The 21,037-nt window shown below is 50.0% G+C and overlaps 3 protein-coding genes across 3 annotated transcripts; 2 read left to right on the plus strand and 1 right to left on the minus strand.

Moving 5' to 3' along the window:
* Positions 1 to 230: 230 nt before the first annotated feature.
* On the plus strand, positions 231 to 839 carry PHACADRAFT_33519 (uncharacterized protein; the record flags this gene model as incomplete). Its single annotated transcript, XM_007402040.1, has 2 exons — positions 231 to 280; positions 371 to 839. The coding sequence occupies 2 exons, from the start codon at positions 231 to 233 to the stop codon at positions 837 to 839; spliced, it is 519 nt and encodes a 172-aa protein (XP_007402102.1).
* A 14,597-nt stretch (positions 840 to 15,436) lies between these two features.
* On the plus strand, positions 15,437 to 18,593 carry PHACADRAFT_188921 (uncharacterized protein; the record flags this gene model as incomplete). Its single annotated transcript, XM_007402041.1, has 11 exons — positions 15,437 to 15,504; positions 15,545 to 15,735; positions 15,785 to 15,990; positions 16,041 to 16,382; positions 16,432 to 16,640; positions 16,693 to 17,056; positions 17,153 to 17,343; positions 17,392 to 17,711; positions 17,761 to 17,917; positions 17,983 to 18,010; positions 18,075 to 18,593. 11 exons carry the CDS (start codon positions 15,437 to 15,439, stop codon positions 18,591 to 18,593), a joined length of 2,595 nt encoding a protein of 864 aa, XP_007402103.1.
* Positions 18,594 to 20,204: 1,611 nt separating this feature from the next.
* Positions 20,205 to 20,588, minus strand: PHACADRAFT_201761 (uncharacterized protein; the record flags this gene model as incomplete). Its single annotated transcript, XM_007402042.1, has 3 exons — positions 20,205 to 20,278; positions 20,327 to 20,401; positions 20,459 to 20,588. The coding sequence occupies 3 exons, from the start codon at positions 20,586 to 20,588 to the stop codon at positions 20,205 to 20,207; spliced, it is 279 nt and encodes a 92-aa protein (XP_007402104.1).
* Between the last annotated feature and the right edge of the window lie 449 nt (positions 20,589 to 21,037).

Consider the following 21,037-nt stretch of genomic DNA (forward strand, 5'->3'; position numbering starts at 1 on the left):
GCTTTTTGGGCCGGGCTTGGCGGGCTCGCAGGCTTTGAGGCCCGGCCCGCACATCACTAATGGGGACAAATCTGACAAGACAAAATTTGGCTATATTAAAACACTGCCATATGTGAGTTGCTTTCCTGTGTGATTTACTCATCGCTATCTCGTGATACAGATACTCCGGGACTGGCTTTTTAGTGCCTCAGGGGATGCGAAAAAGCGAGCAAAGGGTGGCACTCTTCTCAATGGTGTTACTACAGTACCCACAGCCGCAATTGCTCTTACTCTGGTGTCTGTAAGTGCATCCACTGTATTTTTCTAATTATTCAAGCTAGACTCTGAGGTAATCTGTCTAGATTCGGTTTTGGTACTCAGCTTCCGCTAGGTTCGGCGATACTCTGGTGGATCCCGACAACTTTGCTCCCGAGGCGCACTGCAACTACCTGAACCAAGCCCTTATGAAGTCATGGGAAAGACCTGTCTTCCTTAAACTTTGCAGGTGGTTGGACAGGATTATTTTAGAGAACAAGCAACCTAACTTCTTAGAGCATGAATGTGCAGCAGCAGCGGCTGATGAAGCTGAGGCTGCAGCAAACAGAGAAGAACTCGATGAGATCATTGGTGCGGCTGATCCATCTGGCGCTGCAGAAGACGTTAGCCCCTATGCACCCCATGTTCTGAACCATTCATCAGCATCACGATTCGGCTCCCCTGCAATTTTTGTGGCTCCAGCCTCTGCTCGCTCACTGTCCCATTCCTCGGTCGGTCTCCATACTTCTCACAGCACATTGCCTTCGAATGAAGTGCCACGTGCACCTGCCACCGCATCACCACTGTCTCAGTCGTCCATATAGAGGGTTTCTATGAAGGTTGCTATTGGACAAAAAAATGAATTTGGGGCTGGCGTAGTTTTTACGTACAGTTTGGCAGACAAAAGTGTGTGAACGTGAATGAACGCGCACGAACGCGCACGAAAGTGCACGAAAGCGGGCGAATGTGTGTGATTGTGCACGAAAGTGGACGAACGTACACGAAAGCACACGAACGTACACGATCGTGCATGCTGCTGAGCTTTGGTTTTCGTTATGCCCTGCTTTGAGATTGGTGATGGCGCTAATGTGTGCGCGTTTGTGCGTGTTCGTGCATGTTCGCTTGCGTTCGTGCATTCATTTTATTGTTCAGTTTGGTGTAAGTTAGCAATTGGCTTTCATTTTCATGATTATGCATCTCATTTGAATCGTCGAGTCCACGAAAGTGCGCGAAAGTGCGAGAAGGCGCACGAAGGTGCACAAAGATAAGCACCCAGCCAAAATGAAACTGTGACAAAATGAATACGTAGCTCATCAGATGCACACTTTCGCGCGCGAAAGTGCACAAACATGAGCTTTTGTGCACGATGGCGCACGTTAGTGACCAAACGCGCATCATCACGCACGAACATGCACGAAAGTGCACAAACACGCACGCAAAATCCTAGACGCACATCAAAAACAAAAATTTGCAGCTAGTGCAAAGGTGAGAATTTGTTTTTGTCCAATAACACCCTTGATAGGTTTCACATCAAATCACCTCAGCGCAGCAGCCAGTCTCAAATCATAACTCACATTCAAGCTCTTTGTCTCGACATTGAGTTCCACCTTCCATTGTGGCTCCAGAGGTATCCGACAATGAGGCTGCTGCCGATATTCAGCATGTGGATGCCGGCCTTGCCGCACTTGGGCTCGGCAATTCTTCACCTGCATGCACAAGTGCAGATGTGATTGAACTGCCAGCTCTTAAGCCAGCCTCTAAGCTGAAGAAGACAGCTAATAAGCAAGCCAACAAGGGGTCAGGACGGGCTACACGAGCTACTACTACAAAGCACACTTGATTCATACTCATTGTACCCATGTATCTCATGCACTATGGCCTATTTATGCTGGTCCCATTATGCCCTGCGCTCTCACGTGCGTCTCATGAGGTATCTCGATACCATCAGATGGCCTGAACCATTGGTTTTCCCGCCTCATTTAGGTGCGCAGAATGTTCAACTTGCTGGCCCTTCCCTTCTTAATTCTGCCCACCAGTGCAGATGCACACTCCTCTTCCAGCTGCCCAGATGCATTGTTGGCTTGAAGGGCCCGCGCTCGTGGCCTTCTACCGGCATGCATCTTTCTCGCAGTGACTACTTCTCTACCTTCCTGGCTCTTGCAGCCATTCTCTGCCCACCATCGCTCTCACTCGAGAATTTGCAAAGTGTGGCTAATACTAGCACGTAAAGCAGGTAAGTACTTTTGATTGTTTACTTAAAGCAGCCTCAATAGTGTCCACTAGCCCTCCAAATTCAACAACCTTCGGCATGGCTCAGTGCGCTGAGGCAGGCTACCCAGCGTCCCATGGCCCGATGGGTTGGCAAATACAACAGGTGCGCAGGCTACTCCGACGATGTGTCCACGGCCTCAACGGTCTCTGCCATCCACTCAGCTTTGTCGACACAGCCTTCTCAACATGCAGCCTTGGTGCACCACGCCCCGATGAACACCCATCGTGACCTCGATGGTTTTCGCCATCAGCTCTTACACAGCCTTCTCAACATGCACAGTGCAGGCTACTCAGCGCACCATGCCCCAATGGGTTGACAGACCCGACGGGTATATGGGCTGCACCGACGACGCGTTCCGACGGCCACCGTGACCTCGACCGTCTTCGCCGTCCAATCAGCTCCATTGACACGGCCCTTCCACCCAGCTCAACACACCAAGTGCGAATTGCTCAGTGCACCACGCCCCGATGGGTTGACAGACCTGACGGGTACGTGGGCTGTGCTGACGACGCGTCCCGACAGCCACCGTGACCTCAACAGTCTTCGCCGTCCAATCAGCTCTGTTGACATGGCCCTTCCACCCAGCTCAACACGCCGAGTGCGAACTTCTCCCACACCCCAATGGGTTGACAGACCCAACAATTCCCCTCTGTCTGTGCCCACTCTTTGCCCGCTTTCGACACCGCACTCTTCGTCACCATGACTTCTAGCACCGACGCCAACATTCCACACAGCAGGCCCATCCCCATCAACGTCCACCGTGACCACGCGGACTCTATCTCCGACTCCTTCGTCACTATCACCTACCATTGCTGTTGCTGTGCAGCTGAGGCAAAGAACTGCGAGCGGCGGATCTGTTCCAGATGGAGTGCAAGGGGTCCCTCGTCGTCCTCGTCCCCGCCGCCCACCGCACTCTGGAATTGTAATGATGTAGGGAAGGGCCGCAACGCGCGCAGACCCAGGGGCTTGCCATCCTCGTCCTCGCTGCTCTCGCCATTGCCACTGCTGCGCACCTTGAATGCATCGCCAAGGATGTTCCCAATCGGAGCGAACAGGCTCGTGCCCCGGCTCTGCGTCAGCGACGGCAGCCTCTGCTTCGTCTTGTCGAGCAGCTGCGACAGCGGCCGCTCCTTGTCAGATGAGTCCTCAGCGCGGACCTGCAGGCCCGTGAAGTCCGTACATGCCGTCCGCTGCGCTGCGCGGCTGATAGCGGCAAGTCCTCCTCACTTGATTCGTCATCGCTGAGCTCAAGCTGCTGCTGCAATGCACTGAAGCGCGGCAGCAGGTTGTTGACAAACCTTGGGCCAGAGCCTGCCATTCACCGAGGCTGACTGACCAGGTTCCCCTCCTGTGGCCGTCTTTCTTCATCAGAACCTGAGTGCTGTTTCCTGAGCTGCTTTCTCAGCCAGTTCTCCAAGCTGCCGAACACTTTTGCCTCCCCCTTCTACCGGGCCTTCGGCACTGCAGTCTTCGAAGGTTTGTAATACTTTCTTCATCGGAAATGTCACCTAAGGCTAAATGGTGTAATATAGATGACTCTGATGCTGATTTCGCTGTTCCCAGGTATGGTCGTGCATGTGGCGTAAGCACGGCTGCCTGGCCAACAACCGAGCATGTCCCTCCCCTGTCGCAGCCACCCGCACAGCTGATACAAGGGACCGTGTGGCATTTGGGTCCTACTCACCAAAGCACGGAGACCGCAGCCTCTGTACGCAGCTCTGGTTGAATGATAAAAGGTAAGTGAGTAATTATAGTAGCGAACAGCGTAAGCGGCCTAGTAATAGCAATAAGCGATTTGTGTAAGCCCAGTGAATAGAGTAATAAGTAGTGTAGGCGAGTCGAGTAAGTAAATGAAGCTCATGTAAACTAGTATGTAAACAAAATATAAATAACCCTACCTTCATCTTGTGTGTTCTTAATCGCTCATGACTGCACTTGATTTCTCTCGACATCATGATCTCTCGTGATTACTCTCGCCTCATCAGGTTATCTTGAGATAAGTTTTTCCTCAGAGTGTTATCTCGAGATCTGCCTAGCGTCTCATGATGATCACAGGCGACTCATCAACCAATTACGAACTATTTCCCTCTTCTTATGATGACCTCAGGTTCTCAAGCCTCATGAGTTATCTAGACGCCACGAGATAATCATTTTTTTTTCTGACACAGTAAGTAGTAAAAATAGACAACCTGAAAAATGAAGTCAAATTCAGGGGTAAGGCCCTCAAAGGGGCGGCCCAGAAAGCGAAGAAAGAGTTCTTCGAAGGAATTATGAAAAAGACCGACTTCAGCCGTATCTGGGATATGGTGGAGTGGACCAAACCTAGGAGACAAGAAGTGAACATGGTCCTGACAGGTAGTCAGGGACAAGTTGCATCCGATCCTGTGTTACAACTTTTATCACCGACCCATGAGGCAATGTGATGCCTCATAATGGGATGGACTAGCGCTGGCTCACGATGCCTTGTGAGGCAAACACTATTCTCATGAGATTCACACGAGAAGCGCTTAAGCGAGCCCGAGGGAGCTAGATTAACCGTGGGAAGCCTTCCCGGAAGGGTATTTTGTTCTCACAGGTGTCCACAAAGTCTTTTCATTGGCTCAGGGAGCACTCATGATGGCATCACAAGGCTTCAGCTGGGAGTGCCGAGGCAGCTCGAGGCAGCTATCTCATGAGGCAATTTAGGATTTTGTGACATGACACAGTAGGCAAGATCCTACATGAACAGTTTACACTGTCCAACCCTACCCCGATTGATGACCGATTGATTACTAGGATGGAACAGAAACCAACACGGAAATTCCAACGCATATTGCGCAAGGAATTACGTGAAGGACTTCAGGACACTAGTAATTTTTTGGCGCCGGGACCAGACAACATGTCTTGGTTCTGGTCAAAGAGAATTCTGAAGGATGAGAACGGGCCGCAGAACAACCCGGAGACCTCTGACAAGAGGGACATCGAGGGACCTATTGTGGCATACTATAACGCGTGCATAGAGCATGGCGCACAACTACAAATATTTAAAGTATCAAACACAGTTGTATTCTCCAAGCCTAATAGGCCAGACTACACGAAGGCGAAAGCATACCAGCTCATCGTATTGCTCAATTGCTTGGGCACGCCGATGGAGAAGATAATTGCACGTCGCATGCAGTTCGAGGGACAAAGATATGGAATTCTACACCCATGCCAGTTCGGCAGCACAATTCAACATAGCACGCAGGATGCGGGCATTCAGCTGGTGCATAACATTAAGCAGATGTGGAAACAGGGGCTGAATTTGTTGGCGGTCCTTCTGGACGTCGCTCAATTTTTCCCGTCGTTTAATCACAATATTATCTTGAAAATCATGGCAAAACAGGGATTTGACCCCAAGCTATGCACATACTTTGAAAGCTACGTCAAAAATAGATAGACCAGGTTCATGTTTAACAGACGGATACTGGAACCTATGGACTTTTCCATGGGGGTAGGACAAGGATTGAGCCTATCTCCGATTTTAACAGGATTGTACATCGCACTGGCCATACATGACGTGGCGCCCGTAGTGAAGAACATCGTTGTAGAAATTAATGGTGTACCAACCACCGTTAAAATGGCGTGGTTTAAAAAAGAACTTAAAGCTAGCGGATACTCTACTGTCCAATTCATTGTAGATGACAGATTGATTCATGTTGCAGGCAAGCTAAGTGGCAATTCACCAGAAAGTGAATATGAGCAGTTACTGTACAATAACATGCTGCTCAGGGAACTATACAAAAAACTGGTCACATCCCTTGGATTGATTGGCCTATCTGTTGAGACAGATAAGTTAAAGCTCATGCACTTCATCAGAAAATGCAGAGATAAAGAGAAAAAATGGTGGTCCACTGATGAACCGCTAGGACCAAAACTCCTGGTGCGAGACGAAGTCCGCATGTATAAGATCAAACCTAAGAGCTCAATGAGATACCTAGAATTCATGCTAGACCCACGACTCATGTTCCGCGAGCACATGAAGAAATTTGCCACCAAGGATATGAGCACCCTGGTGACACTGAGAATGCTGGGTAACTCATCACGAGGACTTAGCCCCAAGGACAAGTGACGCCTCTATATCTCAAATGTTGTGCCGGTGATTACCTATGGCACGCACCTTTGGTGGAAACCGAAGTGGAAAGGCATTAAGTGAATCCAAAAGGAACTACAGGCTGCTCAAATGAGAGCGGCATGCTGGATCACTGGCTCATTCCGCACTACACCACGCGGATTCCTGGAAATAGCGGCAGGCTTGATGCCCATTGAAAGAAATGTAGATAAGCTCATGAAAAGGGCTGCTCTACGAGTGCGAAAGCTACATAGTGGACAACCCATCCTCGCCCACATACCTCGTCTGTAGAGCTTTGACGACGATGATGATGACCTCACCGTAACGGACATTACTGCTCCATTTCTGTTCAGACAGACCAAGACCAGAGATGCAGACACATTCATCGTGCACCTGCATAAAAATATGCAGCTAACAGAGGAGGAGTTCGACACCATGAGCATTGAAGTAGAGCCAGGTAGTCGCTTACTTGACGTATACGAGGATATAATCACCATGAATATAGATGCTGCACCCAAGAAAGATGGGTCTGATGAATTCAAGGAGTGGACGGATAATTCGCTCTTACCAACAATTAACTTGGCACTACAAAATATGAATGCCTCCACTATCTTTACCAATGGATCACAGGTCAAGGAATCCACCAGGAAAGGCTCCAGGAATATAAACACGGGGGCGGCTGCCATTATCGTGAAACATGATGATCAGGCGAGTTTAAAAGAGACCAGACTGCGCATCGGAGTGGTTAAGGCCACTCTGTTTGATGCAGAAATGGTCGCCCTAACCATAGGAATTACAAAGGCATTGAGAGGCATGGGAGACCGTACCCAGCTGCATGTCTGTGGAGACAACAAAGGAGCACTACTATGTATAGTAGACCCAAGGACTGGACCATCTCAATAAGTGGCAGTCTTTGCATGCAGAGCAATGATAACATGGCTTGAAAAGGACCAACGGAATGAGATTCTCATCCACTGGTGCCCAAGCCATGTAGAGATTAAATACAATGAAGAATTGAACAAAGAGGTGAAAGAGGCTGTGAAGCTTCATCAGCCCTCCACCACTTTGTGGGCGTACGCTAAACAACGCATCACTGAGGAAGAGGTAACAACGTGGAGGACACACATCGTAACGGACGAGAAGTACAGGGGACATGGCCTGCTTGGTGGCGATGACACCAAGCAGGCCAAACCCATTAAACACACGCCCGACTCTTAGTTCCTGCAGCGACCAGGGAACAAGAACAGAGAGATGGCAAGGCTTACACGCATTATGTCTGGACACGCACCTATTGGTGCTTTCAGGCAGAAATTCAACTTGGACGGACCGTTGAAGTGCTGGTACTGCTGGCACACTGACAAGAAGGAAATTGACGAGACTAGGGATCACATCCTTTACGAGTGTAAGGAATGGGATTGGGGTTACTGGAAGGACAAGTCCATTAGAGATGACCCAAAGTATGATGGCAAACACATATCCCACAGACTCAAATTTGACTGGGAAATGTGGGAGATAGAGGATCTCCGCCTATGAGCAGACAACAAACATGAACAAGCTGATGCATTAATTGATATGCACGACAACCTGGAGACAAAGAAGAGAGTTATGGGGAAGGATTGGGATGACGTTTACCACTTCATCCGACTCAATCCTATGGTGGCCACATTCGAATGGTCAGACCTTGTGGAGAAAGCATTGGAGGACGAGTGCAAGGGCCTCGACTTTACAAAGTCAGTACACATCTGGAAAGCAATGCACGAGAAAAATTTGGGACTTTTTTGTCACAAAAAAATGCAAAAAAGCTTGAAAAAATAAGTAAGAAAAGGCCGTATTTTTTCGCTCAGTATCCAGCAGCCCGGCAACTTGGCAATCCGGCATTCGAGCCGATTATCTGCCAGGTGCTGCTGTCCCCAGGGCACTTTGATAGACGGTCTGGCGGACAGTCGGCTCGGCTGCCGGATTGCTGAGTTACTGGGCTGCCAGATACTGAGAAAAAATATGACATATTCTTACTTATTTTTACAAGTTGTTTTTGCATTTTTTGCAATAAAAAAGCTCCAAATTTCTCTGGTGATGGCACATACATGCTGGCATAGGGAAGTATGTCAGAGATATGTGCAAAACCTCGAAAAGAGTATACAAGCGGAATACTTCCACAAAGCACGTGAACAAGGCGATGCCAATGTAGACGAATACAGATGGTACAAGGAATTTCCCAAACCCGATGTGCTTGAACGTTGCTTCACCCAGTGGTACAGCCACATGTTGATCATACAGTACAAGAAAACATTCAGCGACTGGTCGCTGGGTATGCCATCGAGTGGGATGGAAGAAGATTTCGCAAGGGAGTTCGGGTACCGAGGCAAATATTATGCCTTGGCACCAAGATGACAGCGCGATGTCGAGGATGACAAGGTGCCGCCCGCAGATGTGGATGACTGGGGCAACCAAATAGACAAGGTTCACCAGTGACACACCACTAGTGAAGGTCTTGTCAACAGAACGTCAGGTTGGACACTCGAACCGGTCATCACTTTGTAAGATGGCCAGAGGTAGGTAGTGTTTATTTAAATGCTCAGCGGCTACGGACTGTGCAAGTATACTAGGAAACCTAGTAGCAGCTAGGGCCAGAGTCCCAGAGCCAGGGTTCATCACGCTGGTGTGGTGCCCGTGCAAGGCCAATGCCACTTGGGTGGTGTTGCGACCGAGCAGCCTAGGGCAATGGGTAACTGGTGGGGAGTATGGATATCGGACACTTAGTAGCTAGTATAGTAGGCCTACATGTACCTCATAGTTGTACGGGCCTTTATAAACATGTGGAAAAAAAAAGAGGCACCTTTGCCAGCTCAGCCGCGGCGCTCTGCGCGACTCCGTGCGATTCATGGCAACACTGCGGTTACTGGAGATGAAGTTCATGACAAGTTGCACGTCCTGAAGGCGAACCTCGAAGCAGCTCATTCGGAGGTCCACGGCTACGACCCGTGGACGCACCACGAAGCTCTGCATGGGCCAAACGCTCCCTTTTGGCTGGAGGTCATGGAGGATGGGATTTTTCAGCTCGAAGGGCATGACCCGTGGACATACGAGTATCCACCAACGGGCGCAAGCGTCACTGGCTCAAAATGGGTCTACCGGACGACAAGAGTTTCAGTTCGGCGGCCTAGACACGCGAACTTATTAAGTTACACCGGACTAGCCACTCAGAAGCGCCCATGAGTGGCTAAAACACTGAAAAGCCCAAAAAATGACACAGGCAGGAATCAAACCCGCAGCCTGAAAGTAACTACAGCGCGCTATACCACTAAGGCATAAGACCTTGCAAACATTGGGTTGGAATTAGCCTATAATACCACTTTTCCACCTTAGTCTTAGCTGCCCAAAGTCATATTAGCCAATTATTAGGTATTAAAGCAATGGAATGTAATTGTACAAAGTTATATTCTGATGTTATGGCTAAGACACTGGCGTGGCTAAGACACCAGCATGGCTAAGACATTGAGATAGTGAATATCTGCTATTAATTCTGCTTATTGTACATATGTATATTCTAATGGCATGGTTAAAGCACCAGTGTGGCTAAGACACCAGTGTGGCTCAGACACAGTGTGGCTCAGACACCAGTGTGGCTCAGACACCAGTGTGGCTCAGACACAGTGTGGCTCAGACACCAGTGTGGCTCAGACACCAGTGTGGCTCAGACACAGTGTGGCTCAGACACCAGTGTGGCTCAGACACCTGAGTAGATGAATTATACTCAAGTGGAATTAATAGCAAATATTCAATGTCTCAATGTCTTAGTCATGCTGGTGTCTTAGCCACATCAGTGTCTTAGCTGCCCAAAGTCCTATATTTTAGCTAATTATTATGTATTAAAGCAATGGAATGTAATTGTACAAAGGCATATTCTGATGTTATGGCTAAGGCTTTAAGGTGGAAAAGTGGTATTATAGGCCAATTCCAACCCAATGTTTGCAAGGTCTTATGCCTTAGTGGTATAGCGCGCTGTAGTTACTTTCAGGCTGCGGGTTTGATTCCTGCCTGCACCATTTTTTGGGCTTTTCAGTGTCTTAGCCACTCATGGGCGCTTCTGAGTGGCTAGTCCGGTGTAACTAAGGCTCCAACCGTTTAGTTTACGTGTAAATCTTTTTGGTAAACACACAGTAAACGGTTCTAAACATTTATAAACAATTTAAAAACAGTAAACAAACAGTTGGCACAGGTATTTGTTTAATCGTGCCAGAATAGCTTCTGACAAAACTGTGCAAGCCTATAGCTTGACACAAATACCTTCTGTGCTGGTTTGAGCCTGAAAAGGAGGGCACAAAAGCTGATGCTATAGCGGCGCGGCCGCGATGTATGCGGAGGCGCTCGCTTAATGCACGAGAAGACAAAGCCACAACTTCCCACCCAAGAATCAAGATATCATAGCAATATCCTCAACGGGCCCAGCGTGGCAGAGCGTTGAAGGCGCGCGAAAAGTTCCAATCAGTGAAGGTAGCATCGCGAGGTAGCATAGTACCCGAGGGCAGACTCGGTGACAGAGGTGTCCGCGGAGCTAGCTTTGTTGGAAGCATGTGAGATTGACTCTTGATTCAGGAGGTCGGCGCATCCCATCATCGCCGTCAGGTAGTGGGCTAGCGACTGGTGCAAATCTCAGCTTGGTACTCTCGTGGTTGTACAATGTATACTGTACCTGTGCAATTAGTCCAGCGCATCACGTGTCACATAGCTCCCGACCGCCGCTCTCAAGAGCGGCGGTTACGTCGTCACAAGGGGTGCCGCCGCTTTCCACATTTTTTTTCTGCTAAAACCAATATTTGATATTTTCGGGCCTGCAGTGCAAAAATTACAAGAAGACACCTACATGCGCTTTCCGTAGCGCTATTACTGTTCCTGTCCGTGTTGCTGCTCTGTTGGGTCACACCTGGGCCGCTGCCACCGTTTGACCATCGCATTCTTGACCGGTGTCACAGGTCACGGTTAAACTCGCCGCCCCGCCAGACTGGTGTTCGACCGTCACTTGTCACACCCGCCGACGGACTGGTCGTACAGGTACAATACTCACGTTAAGCTTTGAGAAGTGACCTAGAGAAAGCTGCTGCATGAGTGCAGACTTCGGTAGCGTGTCTTTTCCAGGGTCAACCATCACTTATCCCTTGCGTCATGCCATCCATGAGTAAGACAGAACCATTATTCCTCCCTCTTGAACAAAACCTAGGCTTGTGGCATGCTGCGCCAGGATAACACCACTCTTGCAGGCTAGCTTCAAGTTGTCTATAGTAGATTGGATGTAGTGGAGCAGTCAACACATACACAGTATTTCAATCTCTGTAATACTCACCTCTGGACAATGCTCAGCATGGGTTTTATTGGCATGACCGCTGTCGTATCTCTGGAGTGAGTCGCGACTATATGCGCGGCAGCCACAGTGCAGCTGGCGCTCGATGCAGCCGCCGTGCCTCGGGAGTCCAAAGAGGCTGCCCGAGGATAATGCACGAGTGGTGAGGCACACTCTTCAGCTCACCACAGGTCAAATCTGTTAGCAAGACTGCAAATGTATAACAATAGGACCTTCTACAGTTGACAAGAAGAAACTGTTTGTTTACTGTGTATAAACATTTACACCGAGTTTACAAGACTTTTTTACACACACGGAAATGGTAAACGGTAATAAACGTTTATACACAGTAAACAAACAAAAAGGTTGGAGCCTTAGGTATAACTAGTTCGCGTGTCTAGGCCGCCGAACTGAATCAGCTCCGGACGAAGCGCGACACCTCAAGCCAAATCACTGGCTACCGTGCACGACTTGTCGGTCAAGGCTTCATGCAGGTCGAAGGCATCAAATTCTTCGCCGACAACACTTTTTCCCCCGTTGCGAAGATGGATTTGCACCGCGCGAACGCTGCCCTGGCCGCACGATGTGGTTACCGTGCCGGTCAGATGAACATCCGAGTCAAGTCTGCTTTCCTCTACGGTCGACTCAAGGAAGACGAGGTTATCTACCTCAAGCCTCCGGCATGGATCAAGCTCAAAGGCATCAAGCCTGGCCAAAAGCTCCGTCTCAAGGTTGCTCTGTATGGTCTCAAGCAGGCCGGTCGACAATGGGCGCTTGTCTTGCGCGAAATCATTGTGAACGTCGGACTCATTCGTTCTGAACACAACCACGCGGTCTTCTATCGTCACCTACCTGATGCCCACATCGCTATCATCTTGTCCTATGTCGACGATTTGGCCCTCATTGCATCAGACCAGAACACACTGGAACTCATGGCCGGCAAGATCTGCGAGCATGTGGAGGCGACACCTTTGCAAGACCTCCATTGGCTCCTAGGCATTGAGATCTCGGGGGATCTTGACAAGCGTACGATTTCGTTCTCGCAGCGCGCTTACATTAACCAGATCCTGAGCCGCTACGGCTTCGAGGACATTAAGCCACTTGCTGCGCCGATGGACCCTCACCTGCAGTTGTCGAAGGAAGACTGCGTGACCACCCCGGATGAGATTGCGGCTATGCGCCACAAACAGTATTTTCAGGCCCTCAGTGCGCTGATGTACGCGGCGATCTCTACTCGCCCGGACATTTCGTATGCGGTCTCGCAGCTCGCGCGGTACTCGGAGAACTTGAACCCGGGTATGAAGCATTGGCTTGCGCTGCGGCTCATCTATGCTTACCTGAAGGGCACGCGCAACCTTTCTCTCACGCTCTGCGGCGACGACAGAGAGCCCCTGGTGGGTTACTCTGATGCGGACGGTATGCACTGGAAGGTTAGGAACCCCCAAATTTTGCCAGAGCGCCCAGTGATTTTTGCAAATTAGCCTGGAAACCGAGCTGGACATGGTGAAAGTGCGCAACCAGCGGTTTTGCCCAGGACACCCAATAAGAGTACTATAACCAGAGTGCTGTAAACATACACACAATTTCTGTGGAAACCCACCTGGTCTCGTCGTCGGGAGAAAATCTGCGGGACAAGGCATGACGTGCGTGCACGCTTGTTGAGCTTGCCTCCAGACTTGCGACGCGCGTTCCGTTCGAACTTGACTCTGCACTCCATCATCGTCATGTAGACTTTTTCTCAGTCTTCCTATTTGTGAGTCATGCAAGGTACTGTGCCTCTGTCTTCCCTCTGCAACTCTTGTTTGACAATGCCCCCCACCCAGGCCCTCCTGCGAATACCATAAACTACTAGTATACACCTGGTAAGCCGTTCCCGCGCCTTCTCTCTCTGGTAGTAGGTACTCAACAAGCACATAATCTGTGTTTAATCAGGAGACTACATTTGTAAAACTCGAGACGGAGGGTTACTTGTAAGGAGACATGACGCGGCATACATCTGGTGCTCGACAGTGGTGTTGAGAATGGTAAGCACATTGGTATTATCACATGTATACTCTGCTAACTATGATCTTGACACCTAAACAGTCTTGTGACTCACATACAGTGTGTTCAAGCATGCTCTGTGCAGCGCTGTCATCAGACTGTCTGCCACCAGGTGTGTCAACAGATTTATGAAGATGATCTCTCTTGATGATCCACATCACTGGAATCACCTCCATGTTGCACCTATGCTCCACACTGCTTCTACTCTGCCATGTTGATCCCGATAATAATGTACAATAGCCAATCTCAATTATTATGGTTTTTACTGGATGGTAGGGGCTGTCTAGCCTATTTTAGCCTGAACACCCAAGAAATACACATGGGATGGCAGCAAAATTGCGGTACCCAGCTTTTGTACGCATAGACGCTGCCTGGGGAACACACCAGTTGAAACGTTCGATTTGTGAGGAGATTTTTGCTTGCATGCTTTAACCCGGAGAACTGGAGATGCACACCGGTAAGCAGGGTTTATTCACACGTTTGAGCCTCAAATTTAGCGCGTTTGGACCAGGTGAATTTCACGCCTCCTGGACCGCACAGTGATGTCAACCAAAGGACGCCAAGCCATTTCCGGCCACGCATTTCTTATCGGCGGCGCCGTTTCTCGGTCATCTAAACGCCAGGAAATTGTTGCGCAATTGACTTCGGAGGCCGAATATGTCACTCTCGTGCACGCCCACGAAAGAAGCTCTCTGGTTGCGGAACTACCTGCACGAGGTCTGGCGTATGCCGCTGGACCCAACGATCGTCTACTCAGACAACCAGAGCGCGATCGCTTTGGCTAAGGACGACCGTTACCACACACGCACGAAGCATCTCGATATCCGGTACCAATTCATCTGGTATCACACCGAGCACGGCAATATCATTGTCACTTACTGCCCTACGGAGGACATGGTCGCCGACGCGCTCACGAAGGCGTTGCCTTCGATGAAGGCCAAGCACTCCACTTTGTCGCCACCTATCGAGCCCACAGTCTGCTTCAGATTAGAGGTGATGATCTGATGTGATAAGCCCTCAGGCCTCAGATCTGAGGTGAAACTGGCTGTTTTGCCTGCCCGTCGAAAGTGACCTCAGGATATCCCGCCCAAGCGACTAGCCGCCCTGGCACCTCCCGTGGCCGTGCTCCTGACGCCAGCTCCCATCCCGCCCCTTGCTATTCTGGTGATCCCCGGCCGCCCTTCCCGCACCGTCCCCTCTTCCTTGCCTATTCCGGTGACTTCCCGCATCAATCGCTTGACGAATCATCTGACCTTGTTGAACAGAGCTCGGCGCTATCTCGGCGCTATCCCCTGAGTCGTCTCTCCTGCAGTGCCCTCCTTCCATCTCTTACCTTATGTATCTCTAGCTATTTTTACACCTTGATGTCTAAGCGCAGAGGTGCGCTTTCAGGCTCCGTCAATGTTCGTTATGGCCGTGGTGCAAAACGGCAGCGGCAGTCTCTCAACCCTACTACGGCACAGGCAGCACGAGCCAATGCCATATTCCGACAGGAGTATAGCTGTGAGCTCTCAGAGCACATATACATATACTAGCTCAGCTCATAATCTCCCGCTGCAGCATTCAATCAAACGCAGCGCGACTTCATCCACAACGCCGGCCGCTCTGAAGATCTAAGTGCAGCACCAGAAGATTTCGTTTTTTTTTCCCTATTCCTGCAGTCGGTGATGAGGGAGACATGACGAGTGGTGCGGGCAGTGAGGTGGAGCTTTGCGAGGAGATTCTACAGAAGTTGAACTTCAAGCCGTGCGTGCCCTTCTCTCCCCGCTCCGACAAATTTCAACAGGGCACTCTGCAGGCGAAGACATGACCCCAGGACCCGACACGACCGAACTCATCTTAGAAACACTGCATGGATGGAGCAGATGGATCTGTTAGTCGATGCATATCTTACCTGGCGTGACCGGGGCAATCCCATCAAGCTCGCTGGCGCAAGCGACGACTGCAATATTGAAGTGCGTGTGGTCAACTTCTTTGGTAAGTTATATCTGCCTGTACCTCTGACGTGTATATTTACACCTTATAGATACCTTTACACGTCGCTTTCCTGTACGCGGAGATGGCGCGCATCCAAATGTGCTTCTGGCAAAGCACGGCTACCTCGGGACGGCTCCATTGAACCCTACCATAGCGACAGGATTTCGACTTCTCAAAGCATACCGGCAGCTTCATCGTGTATGCCCCAAGCTTAGTGTATACGCTCAAGTCAAGGCTTTGTGCCATCTGCACGGGGTAGTTATATCTATTGTCAGCAGTTTAATGCTTTACTCATAGCATTGCAGTTTCCTTTCTGGCGGGCCTTAGTGGATGAATTTTCTCAAGTCTATGATGTGTACCTTGAGATTCTGCACCAAGTGAACAAGCGTGTCAACACAGCGCTTCGCCGTGATGAGCCTGATTGGAGACTGAAGAATATCTGTCCTTCGTGCATGTATTTACTCGAGAACGAGCCTGAGATGGCACTGTCAATGCTGTGCACAATGGACGGAAACTCATCTCTCAAGCTGGTCGACTCGGCGTTCCAATCTGGAACCACTCGAATCGATGAGCGCACTCGTCGTGCTGACTTTTGGATCTCACCTGAGGATGTTGACCGCTTCAAGAACGAACATAAATCTGCAAAGGTAAGAAGAAGGTTCAAGTGTTGATCACACATGCTGACTGCATTTCCAGGGTCCACCAGTTGACCCTGACGTAGAAGAGCTTCAAGAAAACCAATTGACGTTGGAACTGAATGCGGACTGTGTTCAGCGTTGGCGCAGTGCTGCTCCTGACGAGCGCAAAAAAATGTTCGCGCTTTTTCGAGTCTCTGGGATATTCGCATGCTATTGCAGGCACGGACACCTTCTGCTAGCATGTGACATGATTCGGAGTGGAGAACTGTATGGTACCATTATATTGTGTATTCGAACTGACCTCAGCTATTTCTTGTAGGCGGAAGTATCCCCTTGCCGTGATAGATTGGTTGCTCAGTGTTCACGGGAAGCAGATCGGTCTCGGGTACGACGTAGGATGTGACCTTCATACAACTGTTATGAGCAGCAGCTTAGGTGAACGTGCACGCAAGCAAGAGCTGCGCCTCGTCGTTCCAGCCTTCCATGGTCACGCACACAACCGGCTTTGTCAGCTCTCGTGGCATCCTATGTATGTCAATGGCACAGGGAAAGAAGATTTCGAGGGCAGCGAGCGAGCATTTAGCGACTCAAACCAACTGGCGTCAGGTACACGGCTGGCTACTGGGTTCCACCGGGCGCAGGCCATAGAAACGCATGTCGCGCACCGCTCCAAAGATAAGCATGTTGATAGCTGTACATTTGATGTCCGATCCGCTCCAAAGATTACATGCTTATCTGTCGATACAACAGCAAAATTCATCTACGACAACTACTGACAGTCTTTAAAGATCTTGCATGAAGACGGGCATGCATTGGAGGTCCTGTTGAAGGAGCTTCGAGTCTCGTCGGCGGATTTCGAAGGCTACATTGATCAAGAGCGAGAGTACCTCAAGGGTCTCAAGGCAGAGCCGCGCCAGCTCAGCCTGCATTTGGAGTATTTTGAAGTGCTGCAGACGCTTGAGAATGCAAGGTAGCCCGCCTTGTTCGCTGTAGTGTGACACATTCTCACCCGCACTAGAGCACAGGCCGCGCAGGCCAGCGCTGCGTACGACAGCCTGGAATACAACATCCAACATGGCAACTTGCGCGGTGGAGCAATTACTGCAATTAAGAACCATCACCGCCATGCCTGGACGAGACTTGAGCGTGCTGAAACTGACGTGGAGTTGCTCGAAAAGGAGTCAGACGTTGACAAGCGATGGACGCCCGAGGATCAGTGCTACAAGGACGCCGTCAAGGAGCAGGTCTTGCGTAAATATCGTCTCGCCTTAGATAATCTCAAGCGAATTGTCATTCAACGCCTGCTCGAGCTGTCGAAGCTTGGCATGAGTGGTCTAGGTATGTGCCTGTACTCTCTCGCGACTGGTTGTAATTGTACGTTACCTAGGGTACAAGCTGCGTGAGAAAATTGGCAAGGCTCTACGCACCCGAGCAGAAGCTGTTCGCAAGGCTCTCGAGGAGTATAACAGGCAAGCTGTTCGCCTTGACCCCCCACGCCCAAAGCCTCCATGGACAGAGCTCATTAGCATGGTATCTCTTGGTGGGTATGTATGGTTTGCTCACCGGTTGTTGGACTCACTGCTCCCAGGTGAATTCGACTTGTTGCGAGATGCACAATAAGACGTGCGTCAATTCAAGTGAGTACAGCCAGCTCATCGGGAAGCAACACGGCTCTATTTCAATGTTAAGCACACACACCAGGAGATCAACCGCTGTCACCTTGAAATCCGACACCTACTGACGTTCATGTACGACGAGCATGTAGACTATTGCCGCGCGATATCCACCAACCTCTTTGTCAACCCTCTCCTTGCTCGGGAGCTGTCTAACCGTTGGGTCGAGTATGACCATGTAAACCATGCAATCATAGGACATCTCCGGCAGATTGCTGCATTGCACGGCTTCACAGGCTCATTAGAGTCCGGCGTACATCTCGGACGGGACCTGACCCTCTTGCACGACGTATCGGCACCAGCATGGGCTGTTATTCTCTCGATGGCTGAAGGTGTCAGTGTCACCATATCAGAAGACACCAATGATGCACACGCGGAGAACACAGTGGAAGACGGCGACAACATCCCGGGACGTGACCCACTTGCTGTGCAGAATGTGCTTGATATGAGTGAGGACGTTGGAACACAAGGAGCATTTGACGGTGTGGATCCTGTTGACAATGAGCAGGTCGAGGAGCTGTTTGAGTTTATTGACCAGGTTAATTAGTGCCGTCTCATGTAATAATGATAGTGTAGATGCAAATTAAACCTACCCAGATCAGTGTATGCACAAACATAAAACTCACAACGAGAAGTGCACAAGGGGCCGACCTGTGCCTGCGGCTTGGTCGTACTGTGTCCCAGACATGATACAGGTCATTGCTTCTGCTCAGAGTTCTAGTCGCCGCCCACAAGCAATGACTTCGATAGTTTGTTGTATAAGCAATATCCAAAGGAAGAGTTGGACATTGGCAGCGTGCACTGGTGCCATCATGTACATGCGTTAACCTTAAATGCTTGGCGTCACTGGTGTACAATTTCCGTGCAGGTATATAAATGCATCTGGAATACAATGCACAAGTATCCAGGCTCTAAGATATCATAGAAGTTTTACCTACTCCCATAACTGGAGCAGCTCTTTTGTGTTGAGCGATATACACTTGGTCATACATTGCGGCATGCAGTGAATATTTGTCGCATGTGGCGCAAGCTTGGCTGAACTCGTACACCACAAGAGCATCTTTCTGGATCTTTGCTATAACATAACTCTCGACCACGAAGCTCCGGACACACACATTTTTGTTCAGTCACTTGCAAAAAACTCTTCTGCAGCACATGGTAAATCTATTCCTTCTGTTCGTGTCAGCATCTGACTAGCTGGCTACTAGTAGAAACCACCTTGTTCCGGCAGCCAGCCAGGCTTGGTGGCTCAAACAGAACGTGCTTAAGGATTGAAACTTCATGCCAAGGGATTGTCTCATCTACAAAACTTCTTTTTTTCCTCTCGCATGTGCGAAAAAGCTCCATCCAAACGCTTCCGCCAGCGGTTTGAGGTAAGCGACATTGTATGGATGGCCTGTGTCAGGCATCTGGCTCTGTAACATAAGGCAACATGCAAACATACTAATCTAGAGCATTTTAAAGAGAGTGATAGTTTAGAGTAGAGGGTGACTTGTGTACTGCGTGGGCTTACATGGCCCCAGATCTGCAGCATGTGCGAAGCTCAGGCGCCTATCATATAGTATGCTATCTGCAAAAGTCGCAGAGGACCTCACTAAGAATTCGTGCTTTGAAGGCGAGCAACAGGCTTGCTGAAGATGGTGCCACAATTCTACTTTCCTCCAGACATGTTCGGCTACCAGCCAACAGCAGCTGTCTTGCCATCAATTGCCAGCCAGTCTCACGAAACGAATTTCGAGCAAACCTCACTGCACTCAGCATCAACGAACAATATGTTTCCGAGAGAATACGATACCTACAGCAACACCGCATACTATGGTACTCAACTAGCACATCCCAGCTCTACAGATATCTATGTACCGCAGCCTCATGACCCCAGCACTTCGCTGCTTCCTGCGCATTCACCACTGAGTCGCGTTGTGTCACCGACGTTCGGACCTTCCAGTCACATCTTGTCACCCATATTTGCGCCATCTCCTCCACATTGGGCCTCACTCGGTGCCATGTCACCATTCCTTCCGCTGTCCCCATGTTTGTCCCCTGTGAACGCAATGTCAATGAGGTTTGCAGCCCCTGAAAATTTTCATCAGCCTGCTGCTTGGGAATCGCCCACTCATAGATTCAGTTCAACATACCAGAGCACCAGCGACGCGCTCAATCATACGTCGAATACAGTCATGGCAACGGCGACCGTGGCAAGCACGTCGGACATGAACACGAACCTAAACACAGCTGTGCCGGACGTCAGCGCAACTCCACAAGACATGAACACAACCGCACCAAACCCGAACGTGACTGCAACGAATGCATACACGACTGTACTGCGCAGTATGGACACGGCCATACCAAACGCGACTGTGCCAGATGTTAGCGCGACTCCACAACTTGACATGAACACGAATGCAATTGCACCAAACACGTACATGGCAGCCGTACCACACAGCACGAACACGGCCATACCGAACGTGACGTCCATAGAAGCACTGGGCTGCACACCAATAATTGTGGGATGGACATCTGCCACAGTTGTGGTGGAGGTCATGGGCACTGTCGATGACGCTGTAGAGAGCTGTAGTGATGTGCGGGCCCGGCTTGGGCTCAAAGCCCGGGCTTGGGCTTGTGGCAGCGTCGAGCCGAGCCCTGAGCCCGAGCCGAGCCCGAGCCCGGCCCAAGCCGCAGGCTTAAGCCCGGGCTTGCTCACAATACAATGAATATTCTGGTGCTATGAAAAGGGAGTATATTTGGATGTAGTAGATTATTACTGCGTGTACTCACTGAATTCAGCCTCCAGAAGATGTACACTCGGGGAATAAGTCGAGTCGCAGCAAAGCCCACGAGCGCGCGCCTACGGCAGGCACCAAACGGTGATGCACAATCGTGCTCGGCGGGAACCGTCGAGTCTAAAATATCAATATTATGTCTGGTGTGTACATCTTAGATCTCTCTCACCTTATCCTGAACTCAGGGAACAGTAACAGAGCCGGTACACCC

The sequence above is a fragment of the Phanerochaete carnosa genome (genome assembly GCF_000300595.1).
Source record: "Phanerochaete carnosa HHB-10118-sp unplaced genomic scaffold PHACAscaffold_16, whole genome shotgun sequence".
Lineage (NCBI taxonomy): Eukaryota > Fungi > Basidiomycota > Agaricomycetes > Polyporales > Phanerochaetaceae > Phanerochaete > Phanerochaete carnosa.